General features: G+C 38.6%; 2 protein-coding genes across 8 annotated transcripts in view; one reads left to right on the top strand and one right to left on the bottom strand.

Annotated features, from left to right (window-relative positions):
• Window positions 1–2,346, top strand: part of dtx2 (deltex 2, E3 ubiquitin ligase) — a 21,390-nt gene extending 19,044 nt beyond the window's left edge. For 2 of the 6 annotated variants that reach the window (XR_001777276.1, XR_001777277.1), the window contains exon 9: window positions 17–432. Coding sequence is in view for 2 of the 6 variants with exons in the window: in XM_008428501.2 (XP_008426723.1) it covers window positions 1,125–1,373 (249 nt within the window). In the remaining 4 variants the exon portion in view is untranslated. Of the gene's footprint in view, window positions 1–16; window positions 433–1,124 lie in introns of those variants that run through there. The other 4 variants (XM_008428501.2, XM_008428500.2, XR_535438.2 and 1 more) reach the window with 3 other exon arrangements.
• A 1,082-nt stretch (window positions 2,347–3,428) lies between these two features.
• gtf2ird1 (GTF2I repeat domain containing 1) overlaps window positions 3,429–12,599 on the bottom strand; it is a 33,403-nt gene continuing 24,232 nt past the window's right edge. For both annotated transcript variants that reach the window (XM_008428496.2, XM_008428497.2), the window contains exons 15-27: window positions 10,417–10,470; window positions 10,183–10,263; window positions 9,542–9,725; window positions 9,365–9,426; window positions 8,219–8,287; window positions 6,973–7,240; window positions 6,861–6,889; window positions 6,728–6,775; window positions 6,562–6,639; window positions 5,048–5,240; window positions 4,691–4,728; window positions 4,497–4,606; window positions 3,429–4,218 (exon numbers count right to left, since the gene is read on the bottom strand). In XM_008428496.2, the coding sequence (XP_008426718.1) occupies window positions 4,150–4,218; window positions 4,497–4,606; window positions 4,691–4,728; window positions 5,048–5,240; window positions 6,562–6,639; window positions 6,728–6,775; window positions 6,861–6,889; window positions 6,973–7,240; window positions 8,219–8,287; window positions 9,365–9,426; window positions 9,542–9,725; window positions 10,183–10,263; window positions 10,417–10,470 (1,283 nt within the window). In that variant the 3' untranslated portion in view covers window positions 3,429–4,149. The remainder of the gene's footprint in view (window positions 4,219–4,496; window positions 4,607–4,690; window positions 4,729–5,047; window positions 5,241–6,561; window positions 6,640–6,727; window positions 6,776–6,860; window positions 6,890–6,972; window positions 7,241–8,218; window positions 8,288–9,364; window positions 9,427–9,541; window positions 9,726–10,182; window positions 10,264–10,416; window positions 10,471–12,599) is intronic.

Genomic DNA, 12,599 nt, shown 5'->3' with positions numbered 1-12,599 from the left:
TCAGCTGGTTAATCAGGTCAGCTGGTTCAGCTGGTTAATCAGGTCAGCTGGTTAACCAGGTCAGCTGGTTAATCAGGTTATCGTGTGAAAACGAGACCAGCTGTCAAATCTGAGTAGAATGAATTATTGCGATGGTTGAAGGTTTAAACACATGAAAATAAAGTTTATTATGATGGTCAGCAGTTGCAGCTGGAGTCCAAACCCTGACAACGTGCTAATGAGTAGAACAATGGAGTGAAATGTTGAACATTATAGGCAACGAGTCATTTTATGTCCAGGCCTGTAGGTCATATCTGAGCAGACTATGTGCTATTTCTTAAAATGTGTAAAAGGTAAATAAAAAATGTTAATTGCATGATGTCAGTAACATGTTTTTTGAGGAATATGAAATGATTAAAACTTTTAATTACAAAGATATTGCAAAAAAAAAAAAACTTACATCGCTGAGTCAAAAAAGACCCACTTACGCATCAGAGGGTTATTTTTATTCCGTATCGCCCAGCGGCCCATAAAGGGACCCATTATGCAAAATGTACATTTAGCAGTTTTGTACTTCCATTTGGGTTTTTGATGCTGCTGAAAACAGAAAAAGTGCTTAAAACACCAAACCGTTTTTAATGGCAATAAATGAATGTTGCTCTATGGTGTCTGGAAAATGAGCCGTTTCAAAAACATTCCGATGAAGTAGCAGTTGACGGGCACTGTGCCGTTACCTAGCAACCCAAGCTGAGCTCTAGCACATTTGGTCAGCTGGTCTTACAGCTGTATGCGTTGTACAATGGCTGCTGGAAAAGAGTGTTGACTTCCCATCCAGAAACCACTTGCTGCATTCTTGTTGGTTGTGCAGGAGGCTCCACTTCTGCTTTTCAAAGATGTACGGTTATATAACTATGCATCGGTTTGCAGCCATTTTTACGTTAGAAATTTGAGTTTGGGTACGTGGCCAGCAGGAGCTTGTCTGTATTTAAAGTGAGAGAGGCTCTAAATAGCCGACTAAACTCTCATCATCTCAGAATGATTTGGTGCAAAAAATGTAATGAGCATGTTTGCATGTATTCTAACCTGTTGAAGGACGTCCAGTATGTCTGTTTCAATTGGCTCAGCCATCTCTCTGCTCATGTCAGGTCCTGGAGCTGCTGAAGGTGGCGTGGATGCGGCGCCTGATCTTCACCGTGGGAACGTCCAGCACCACCGGGGAGCATGACACGGTGGTGTGGAACGGCATCCACCACAAAACCGAGATGATGTCCAACATGTCGGGCCACGGCTACCCCGACCCAAACTACCTGGACAACGTTCTGTCAGAGCTGGCCTCGCAGGGCGTGACAGAGGACTGCCTCAAACCTCCGGGCGGCGGCGGCAGCAGCAGTTAGGTCGCAGCTTCACACATTTCCACTCCACTGCAAACCTCCAGCTCAGCTCTCAGCTGAGGAAAAAAGAAATAAACACAACCATAATCTCTGCAGAGAAGCTGCCTGGTTCATATGCTGCTGCATTTCTGCACGTCACAAAACAGAAACGATGGGAGGGGAGAAAAATAAAAAAAAAAAACAACCCGCAGGCCTCATCTCAGTGTTCGCCTGCTCCTTCAAACCTCCAAAACACTGGAAAACTCGTGATTTTTATTCCTCCCCAGCCCCGTCCCGGCCGCGTCAGTATCCTCGTCTTTCAGCTGCAGCGGGAAGCGGAGCTCACTCTGGGAATGAGAATCTCATGAAGCACTTTAGCTCCTACAGTGCATTCAGCTGACACAGTTACTTTATTCAGTTGTTTTATTTCCTGTCGGTAGAAGCTTGGAACACGTGCAGTCGGAACACTAAACTTCAAGTAGCAACGTCAGTTTAACAAACAGATTTGATGAGAAGAGGCAATACTTCAGTTGTAAATAAACATATAAATGCATCAAAAATATGAAAAAAAAAATGCCATAAAAGTTGTGACTTATTTTTTGTTGTTATTGTTTAGCCATCTTCTATTTAAGCCTTCAAACTGGGGGCATTCTGCAGCTGTTTTTCGTCATTTAATGTTGCAGTTGCTGTGCGAGAGAGAACAACGAGCCCCCTGACCTCAGTTATTTTCTCACCTCTGAGACAAAAAAATAAAATAAAAAAATCTCTAGTTAAGATTTGACAGTGTGACAATCAGTCTTCGATTTTGTCTTGATTAAAACAAGACTAGCAAAGCTGCAGCGAACTTGTCCATGTTCCCACGAGGTGAAACCTCCTGTATTCACATTATCCTGCTCACAGTGCTGCAGTCACAGCTGATCAGCTCAGCCTCGACCTGTGTACAACTTAAAAAAGGGGAAAAAATGGATCTGCAATAAAGATACAATGCAAAATAAAATCATGACTACGTGTGACTTGATTTTAGTTTTTTATTTTTTCCAAATCTGAACTGTTTTCCAATCATCTCATTGTGGTGTGTTGAGTTGACGGGACCGATTGTTGAAAAGAGTGTTGCATCATCTGCATACACGGTTACACCTGAAGTGATTCAACACACTTTGAAAATCTGGGGATGTATTTTTATTCATATATATATATAAATGGTGCCAGGTTGTGCTTCATGTTGCTAATTTGCACCATCAGGCACAACTGGTTCACCTGTGATAAGTTCTTTTTTTTTAACCGATGTTCTGCTGTAACCTGTTTCTTTATAGTTTGTAATAATATTTCTACTGCTCTGACTTTTAATGTTGATTAATGAAGTGAATTTTTACACAATTGCCAGAACCTTTATATTTGCATGTTTCTGGTACACCCATAAATATGATGCACGAGTGACATCTATAAGCCGCCATGGATGACAGTCACTTCTCTTGGCCCACTTGGTGTTAATTTTTGTTTCAAAAATGATCTGATTGGATGGTGGAAAGACTTATGTTAAAATTGTGCTATCAGGAGTTAGCCTATAAGCTAACTAGTCAAGCCTAAAGTAGCATCTCAATGCTAAACATGTTGCAGCAGCAAAGACGTCCCCAGTGCTAATGTGAGCATCCACTGTTCGCATTTCTAAAGAAGCTCCATGGTGACCAGAGGTTCTTGAAAAACTTTGCACCGACTTGATGGTTAAATATCTTAAAACAGATTAAAAACCAGAAATATGGATTTGCTTTTGAGCTCATGTTTCAGCAGCAAAACAAGATTTTGAATTGAAAATGTTTATTTTGTTATACTTTGATTAAAATGTACATGTAATTAAGTACAGACCCTGCAATTAACTTGATGAAAACATTTACAATAGATACTGCCCCCTAGTGGAACCTGATGGTTTGTTTCACTGAACTTCGTAAAAATGTTGATTGATCGAAACTGATTTGTTTCTTATCCATTTCTAACAAAGAAATCAAAGAATTAGCTAAGACAAAAAAATCCTGTAATCGACTGAACTCTGTTCAAAAACCAATTAAAAGCAAACTCCACAAATTCAAAGTGCAAGGCAACACATTTTATTTCAAAGGCCTAACTGGCGTTAAGGTACAGCATATTAAATATAATTAGTCCAGAGACGGTCATCGCAGAGTAACATACCATTCTTTTCTTTACATGATACATTCAGGCTGACTTTAAATGACATATTTTACATGTTAATGTGGTGTTAACATAAAGAGGCGTAGTTCTTCCTGCTGATCAAACTGAGTCCGTTTTTTAGTCTCATGTTTAACAAATGAAGACACTGAAAATCTGCTGCTTCAGCCTCGTGTTTAGCAGCCACCTTTAGTGATCTGAGTTAGTGTCGTGAGTTCCTCAAAGTATAACAGAATAATATATTTTACATCCCTGCACATAATGTCATATTTTAATAAATATAATAAATAAAAGGTACAAATATCTGAATAATATGGAACCAGATCATCTCGATTTAAAATCATGACTCAGTGAATGGACAGTTTGTAACTGGAAAAAACAAAGTGAAATAACGACATGTTAGTGACGTTTCCAGCTTTTTAAAAAAAGTGAAATAACTTGAGTTTTTAAAAGCAAAACAAGCCAAGCTTTCTGCCGCACATACATTCTGCCGTTCAAGAGTCGAACCTGCAGCTTTTAGAAAAGCGTTCTGCAGAGTCTTATTCCTGCGGGGAAAAGTCCTGGTGTCCCTCTGTGGAAGAGAAACAAGCTCCTCCTTACTGCAGTCCGAGTTTGTCCTTCAGTAATTGACTTTCCCGGGAACCTGGACGTTCACGCCGCTGTAGTCCACCATGTACATGGGCCACTGCTGCAGGGACACAAAGAGAGGACGGGTCAGCAGGGGACAGAATGCTGCAGACAGCAACGGCTCTGACCGCAGCTTTACTTCACCGAAACGCTGCGACTCGCGATTCATTTAGTAATCCGTTGATTCTGCTGGGGGTTTTTTATTTAACCCTTTTTTTGTACAACATTACAAATACATTAAACAATGCAAACAAACAATTCAATTCATTTTTTAAATAATAAAACATTTTATTGCGTAAAATGCATTAGGACCAAAAAAGAGAGGCGGGGTTAAAGTACCATAACTGGAATCTGATTGGCTGATATCCCCAGGTCGGACGAGGCGGGTATGCGGCTGCTCTCCTGGACTCTCTTGCGTTTCCGTCGGTTAGTGGAGGCGTCTGTTCCTGCTGGAGACACCAAGCAGGCGGGTTCAGCTAACAGATGGAGGCTTTTCATTTTAACTCTACAAATCCAATCTGAGTTGCTCATACCTGTGTTACAAGCCTGGCTGCAGATCTCTGCAAAAGGCCTGTAAAAGGTAAAAGGTAAAATGTTTCCATTAGCCTGCAGGTTTCTAAACTTTCTGACACCTAAAAGTTCAGAGAAACAGACTGAAATCTGGATTACTTTAACGATTTTTCATTTCCTTTCATCTTACACGAGCCGCTTTGATGTCAAAGCAGACTCTGCTTTGTTTTATTTTATATAAATATATTTGTTGAAGAGGATGCAGTGGGTGACATATCAAAGGGTGGGTTTAAACCGCCAGGAGCTTTAATGCGACACAATGAGAGCCTAAATTCCCCTGAACCCAGGCGCTGACAGCTTCCAGGCGGCTCTGCACTCACTGGAGCTGGCTCTTGATGTTGAACGTGACTTTATCCGCGGCTTGAAGGATTTTCTCCAGGCACACGATGTCGTAAGTGTTGGGGTTTCGGAAGGGGACGTCGTCTGGAAGACCGCCGACCTCCACGGACTCCGGACTGCCGCGGATCAGTTTGTACGGCACGACGACGGAGCGGTCCAAGCCCAGCGCCTCGCCTGGACCGCACAATCAACAAGAGGACGTGGAAATATTAAACCGAGCTGTGAATAAAACCAACTTTACTCAATCGTTTGAAATATTCAGAGCTAGAGCATCCGTCTGGGCCATTTGTGGCTCCGAACTGCAGATCAAGAATGATACAAATTTGTCTGTTAAACGTTTTTTTATTTATTATTGGCCTAATCTTCTCACAATGGAAAATTTACAAAATATTTGTCTTTTTATAACCAAACCTTTCCAAAAAGTAGAACCACAGGGAAGGTCCAGAGACTTTTCCAAATAAATCCAACCTTGCAGCACCCAAATCCATTCATCCATTTTCTTTACACCCTTGTCCCTTAGTGGGGTCAGGAGGGTTGCTGGTGCCCATCTCCAGCTAACGTTCCGGGTGAGAGGCGGGGTCACCTGGACAGGTCACCAGTCTGTCGCAGCACCCAAATCGCCTTTTATTAAAATTAGCTAAGTATTAGCAAGCCTTCTGAAATAGTGACCCAAATCCTGTTTCTACAACAGAATATATTTTTTAATCCAAGTCAAAAAGGATTTGAAGACTAAATGCCATTTTATGAATACAGAAATGTGGAAAGTCATATTAAAGTTTTAGTTCTACAATGAATAACATCACTTTTCTATAAGAACAAAAGCAAAAAAAAAAATGGGGCTACTTTAGTTGCTTGATTTTACATCTTTTTGTTGACGTGTGTAGTTGACCCACAAGGGTCAATACTTGATCCAACTTTTTCCTGCTAAATTTGCTGCTAAATCAGTGACTTTAACCAATTATTTGTCTGCTGTTGCCACATTTTTACTCTGTAATTGATTCCTAAAAAGTTAAGCTTTTAATGCAACCAACTGTCAATTGCCACTGCTAGGAAGGAGGGATTGCTGCAAAACTATTCAACGGAAGCATCCATAAAATATTTCTGTCACGTCTTAATTTAACAGGCTTGGTGTGGTAAATCTAGTCTGTTTATGTTACCGTCTTATGAAGTTGATTCATAGATTCACTGATTCTTAGATCTGCTTTTCTTACAAAGTACGTTGGAAAGACGTTTGTTTTGAATTGATATGTTAAAAAAAAATGGATTGGCTTCTGAATCAAGCTGATTTAATCATTTATTAATCATTAATTTTTTTATAAAGATGGTCATATCTATGGTTTTTGAATTCCTGCAGATGAAAACATCCATTATTTAACTCTTCTCTGTCTTTGTATTCAAACTTTTCTGCATGTTATCATTTTTCTGATTTGGCCATTCATCAAACTTCATCAAACTCAGATCTGAATTGATCTAATGTTGATAATTGATTTGTTACCGTATTTCTTGTTGAAAAGCTCCTTGACTTGCTCTCGGAGGACCACTTTCTCGCCCATGCGGTTGATGTCGTCATCGTCTGTTGGCAGAAAGCGACAACACCGAGTGTAAAGATGCAGCATGTGATGAAGAAGAAAAGAAAAAAAAAAAAGAGACTTTCTCCTCACCGCTTATTGAGGCGTAGGCCTTCTTTAGTAAAGTGACTCGACGAGGTGCTGATAGTTAGAACATAAAACATATTAACTTTGCTCTCCATGTAATGATGCATGAATGGGTTCTAAAGTGAAATTCTTAGAATACCTGGTTTGGGAATAAGTCCTTGAAATGGTCTGAAAACACAGAGAATAATAACAAGATCACTGCTGAAGTTCTGCTGGAATGCCGTCTGAAAGCCATCATTCCTGCTGCCCACCTGGTGATGGTGAAGCTGATTTTGTCGGCGACCGCCAGGATCCGCTCCAGGTTCTGGGAGCCGAAGGTGCAGGGCTTCCTGAAGGGGATGCCGGGGGGGAGGCCTTCGATGATGACCGAGTCCGGGTTGTTCTTGATCCTCTTGTAAGGCACTTGGACGGGGTACTTGATGCCCAATGCCTCCCCGTACTTCCTGTTGAACAGATCCTGGACCTGCTCCCGCAGCGTGTTGGCCAAGTCGATCCTGGACAGCTTGGACTCCATGCACTCTGGGGACATGAGACACAGACAGGACACTTTGAAAGTCTTTATTTCCTTTCACACCGCTTTAGTTGCAAAGGTACAACGGTAAAGTTATGGCCAGGCTAAGACAAAGTTAAATAAATTCCCGGAACAAAGTCGTATGACAGAGTCGGAAGACAAAGAGAATAAAGTCTTAAAATACGAGACGAAACTGATATTACAAGAATAACGTTTTACGAGAGAAGTCATAATAAAAAAATGTAGTTGCAATAATACAAGAATAAAGTCCTATTACCAGAATAAAGTCATAATAATGAGAAAAACTCATTATGAGAATAATACTAGAAAAAAGTCATGATATGAAAAGAATGTTGTACAAATAAAAGTCAAATATTACTAAAGTTGTAACAATGCAGGAAAAAGTCAGAATGATACGAGAATAATGTTATAATGGTTTGAGAACAATCATATGAAAATAAATTTGTAACACAAAATGTCCCAATATTAAAAGAATAAAGTCATAATAATATGAGAAAAAAAGTCTTTTGACAATTGAGTCAAAATCATACAAGCATAAAGTAAAAAATATTAGTAGAACAAAGAAGTGACTTTATTATAACTCCTGCACAAAAAAATAAAAGAATTTAATGAGTGATTTTGAGCATCTTGTGAAGTAATATGTTGGTGTTGATTTTACAAACAGGACATATTTCATCTGTTAACACATCAGCATCAGATGGTCATCAGTAGCAGGATAAACTTGACGAGCCGGTCACGTCCGACGCTTTGCTTTCATTAAGACAATGTTTTTCTAGATATTATACAACATTCTTCTGATATTTTTGCCTACTGTCATGATATTCTGAATTTATTCTCAAAATTTTAAGCAAAAAAATCTCGCAGCCAGGCTCTAATACTCTGCTAATTAATGTCTAAGCCGAGTGCAGCTCCAGGTCTGATCCTGGGATCTGCGGCTGCGGATCAAACGTGGAACATGAACGTACCTGAGAATCCGGGTCTCTTGGATAAAGCCGCTGTGTCCTCTGCTGGTGTGCTGTCCTTGGCGTCTGGCTCTGTGGAAAAACAATACATTTTTGTTTTTGTTGTCTCCCCAAGACTTACCGAGCAGAAAACGTTGACAGCAGCCCGTAGCCCCAGCAGCGGAGCTTCATTAGGGATTAAAGCAGAAGCTGCGGCAGGAAATCCCAGGGAGGGTTTTCTGTTTTAAAATGCAGCCTGAACTGAAAGTGACCCGATTCTTCTGATCATAGAGAGGACAGGCATAATCATATTTGTAAAGCTTCTTCTCTGTACACACTGAGAATAAATGCAATGTATTCAGAGCTAAAAATATAACAGGATAAGGAACAGCAGCAACCTGCAGCTTAAAGCAAAGTTTATAATGTCCAAAATTGATGTTGCATTTATTCTTATTGATGTAACAGACAGATTGGTTTCCCAGAATGGATATAAATCAAACTACCTGATAGGATCTGCAGTTCAAGTTGAAACATTCCTGAAAACAGCCACATGTAGTTCAAGTTAAAGTAAAAATGACTAGGGCTGTAATGATTCATCGGATTAATTGTGATGAATTGATTATTCAAATAATTATTCAAATAATTGGCAACTGAGTAAATGATTAATTGTTAACTGGAGTATGAACAACTCAAAAATGCAATTTTCTGAAAGAACAACACAGTGAGATCAGCAAAGAAGACAAAAGTCTACATAGAGATAAATATTTTTCACTTAACATAAAAAACAACTTTATTTTACCCAGGACTCCTTTAGTGGCACCTGGTTGAAACTCTGTTAACAAAACTTCCTCCTAAGCACCGTTGCTACCCAATTATTAATCATTTAATCCATAAAATGATGAGCAGATCAGCCCTACACGTTACTGATGTTCAGTCTAACAGAGTGGAGCTCAACGCATGCTGATGTTCTATTTTAAGCACACTAAAACAATGCTATATTATTGCATTTTTGACAATAAAATTCTTTTCTTATTTTAAAAGGAATTGAATTATTTGTTTATTTCCATTTATGTATTCCTAATATTGTACAAAATAATCTTATTTAAGTGAAAATCAGATTCTAGCAGCTGTGCTTGTGGGAACTGCAGTCCCAGTCCATTAGAGACGTACCTGCATCACAAACAGGCATCGAAGGCATCTCTTGTTTAACTTGCTCAGCTAAGAGTTCAGGCCTGAAAAAGGAAAGTGAGGCGGTTAGTAATAATTTCGTGAAATTACAACATTAAAATGTACACAGCATTATATACTCTAAAGTGGATGGAGGCAGTTTCTGTAGATGTTCTCTACCTTTTGATAAAAAACTGGATCTGGCTGCTAACAGCCAGGATCTTGCGTAGCTTAGCCGCTCCGAAACAGTTGGGCCTTCGGAGGGAGATTCCCTCTGGCAGGCCGGTGACGTACAGATCCTCTGGGTACATCTGGAACTTTGAGTACGGCACCTTGGCTGGTTCTGGAAGACCCAAAGCTTCAGCTGGAGACACAAAGTGGAAATAATTCAGGGATAGCGGAGAGTAGAAAAAAATCTTAACACTAAGTGGTTAAATCTTAACACATCGAGGAAAACCTCCGCTAATCCGCTTTTAGCAGAGCTCATTTTTTGCATTTGTATTACATATAATTTCCACAGTTTACGGACACACTTACTGATACATGCACCATTTTTATAGTTGTTCTGAATTTTAAACCGATTCCGGCAGGATAAAATCCTCTCAAGTCATTATTTATGAACCACACTTTTTCCTTCCACTAAATTTCCATTACGCTCTCTCTGATCAGCTAGCTTCTTTAGCAATTATTGTTCCTATTGTGCCGCTCCATCCAATTTTAGGCGAAACTGAATTTTTGGCTTTCAAAAACTACACCATGATCATCGAAATTATCAGGAAAAAAAAACTTTTTTCATTATTCCATATGAATCTGTTGCTTACCGTACTTGATGCTGAAGAGGTTTTCCACTTGCCTCCGGAGCTGAAGGATCATTTCACCAATGTCCTCCACCAGACTCCCCGCTGAACGAATCACAGTGAGAGGAGGACATGAAAGTCTGCAGAGTTGAGCTGTGCTACCAGGAAACCCACTGAGTAACCAACGCTAAATATGACAGAACGTCATAAACGGACGAGGGACTCGACATGGTTTCACTGTGGAGGAGAGCAGCCTACCTTCAGTGGGTCTCCTGATGCTTTGAGGCGCTCCACTGGGAGACGAAGCTTCAGCTGCAAGGTGCAAAGAGAAAAACATGAGAAGCACGCCACTTCTTCAACTTCTTTCTTCAATGAAGAGAGGAGATTCAATTCACAGACTCAGCAGAGACTTTTTAACTTTTAATTTGTCCCAGGAAACAGATACAAGTCCTGCAGAGTAGAATTAAGAGTATCCAACGTTAGAAATATCTGCATTTGTATAGATTTATAAAGTGATGCACCAGTCAGCTTTATACTGACTAAAACAGGTTTTCCTTGAGATCTAACTTGCAGATTCCAACTTTGACACAATAAACATTGTATTTTTTATTTATTTAATTAAACAATTAAATACACTAAACTCTGACTCAGACAGAAATGCTCTTCAGGCTCACTGATTGAGATAGTAGCAGCTTTGAATCCAAAAGAAAATTAATCAAATAATATATGATTCAATGCATAAAGTATGAGTATGGAATATATTTATATATATATAGGCCTTACTATTAAGTATATTTTTCTTGTTCTTGTCATCTTTCATTGAATTGTGCGGCAGACTTACAAGAGATGAGAATCATATTGTACATAATATTAGCATCACCTGCCAAACAGAGCGCTGCTGCAACTTTGTTAAAAAAAAACAACCTTAGAGGGAATATGAAAGGTTTCATTCCCAATTAAAAGTCAGGATGTTTTAAGTTAAGAGATGTTAAACGATAGTATAAAATAAAAATAAAAACTGAACCAAAGGCTCAAAATACTAATGATTCAAAAACAGCAGCTTCAAGTGAAAAAAGTAGTCAAGTGATCCCCAAAATGTCCAAACTTCACAATGTTTTAAATGAAATAAAATAAATATTTGTTTATCAACCCGTGCTTTCTAATAATTAATAGCAATCACATACTCAGATGTAAAATTATTGGCATGTTTTTATATGAAATATTAAACCTAACAAATAAATATTTGAGGGTAGTTTTTAATCTTATTGCACTGGTTTGCTCAGGTAATGCAATAAAAAAAAACAAGTTGAAGTTGTAAGAATTTAGCAAACCCATCCAGGAAAACCAAACTGACCAAAATCTGCCTAAACACAGACAACCTGATACTGTTGACACCAGACATTTACATACACGTAATAAAAACACGTTTTTTCTCACCGTCCAACATAACAATCAGACCAAACCTCTTCTGTTTTAGGTCAAATAAAATCACCTAAACTATTAATCATTATTACTTGCTAAATATTTTTTGTTACTGAAGGTTTGACTGAAGTATACAGTTTAAAATATAGTTATTCCTCATACTAAACTATACTGAAACTATACTAAAATATAAAATTTCAACAACAAAAAAAAAAAAATTCTTGCAAAATTCTTTGGCATTTAGCAAATACAAATAATTTTTAATTCTAACTGATCTAACAAGAAGTTTCATCTGATTTAACTTCAGAAGGTGAGAACAAAAATGTCTGTCTGTTTATTTGGCGTTTGTAAAATTCTGGTTTCAACTGAACACAACAAAAATCAGATAAACAACTGCAAACTGGGTTTCCCTACAAAGAAACGCAGAAATGAAAATCTACATTCAATGTCAGCACTTACCTTCATTTTTCTTCCTTTACTGGTAAATTGTGAAAGAAAAGAAAACTTAAAGAAAGAACAATCAAATAAACCCAAAAAATAATCACCTCTATGAACAAATGAAAGTTAGAACCAAGATCATTTTGAGTAGACTCTGCGGGGAGTAAATGAGGTAGAAAAACCCCCTATGTATATGATCCAAATTTACATTCAGAAATTTGGACTGTGACATAAATCTTGTAAAATTCCAATACTTCTCCTGATCCTTTGGCTCTTTTCTTCAAATCTCTCCATGGAGCTAAAAATAATACAATCAGTAAATGTCAGGAGAATCCTACCAGGTCATCTGAGCCTGATTCATTTTGAATGAAATGGATCAGGAGGACTGAAGTTGGAGACTCCTGATCTAAAACAAAAGGCAGAGTGAAGAAGCCGAGTCTACTCAAATGTTCTTGGTATTGTTGCTCTACCTAGAGTTTCAGGGAGAAACCAGTTGTAAGTTGAAGATAAGCGACTGGGTTTTTTTTTAATACAACATTTAACACTCACAACCTGCAAAATGCACAATGCACCGTTTCTAA

Source organism: Poecilia reticulata, linkage group LG14 (assembly GCF_000633615.1).
Source record: "Poecilia reticulata strain Guanapo linkage group LG14, Guppy_female_1.0+MT, whole genome shotgun sequence".
Lineage (NCBI taxonomy): Eukaryota > Metazoa > Chordata > Actinopteri > Cyprinodontiformes > Poeciliidae > Poecilia > Poecilia reticulata.
This window is presented reverse-complemented; position numbering and strand designations above follow the sequence as displayed.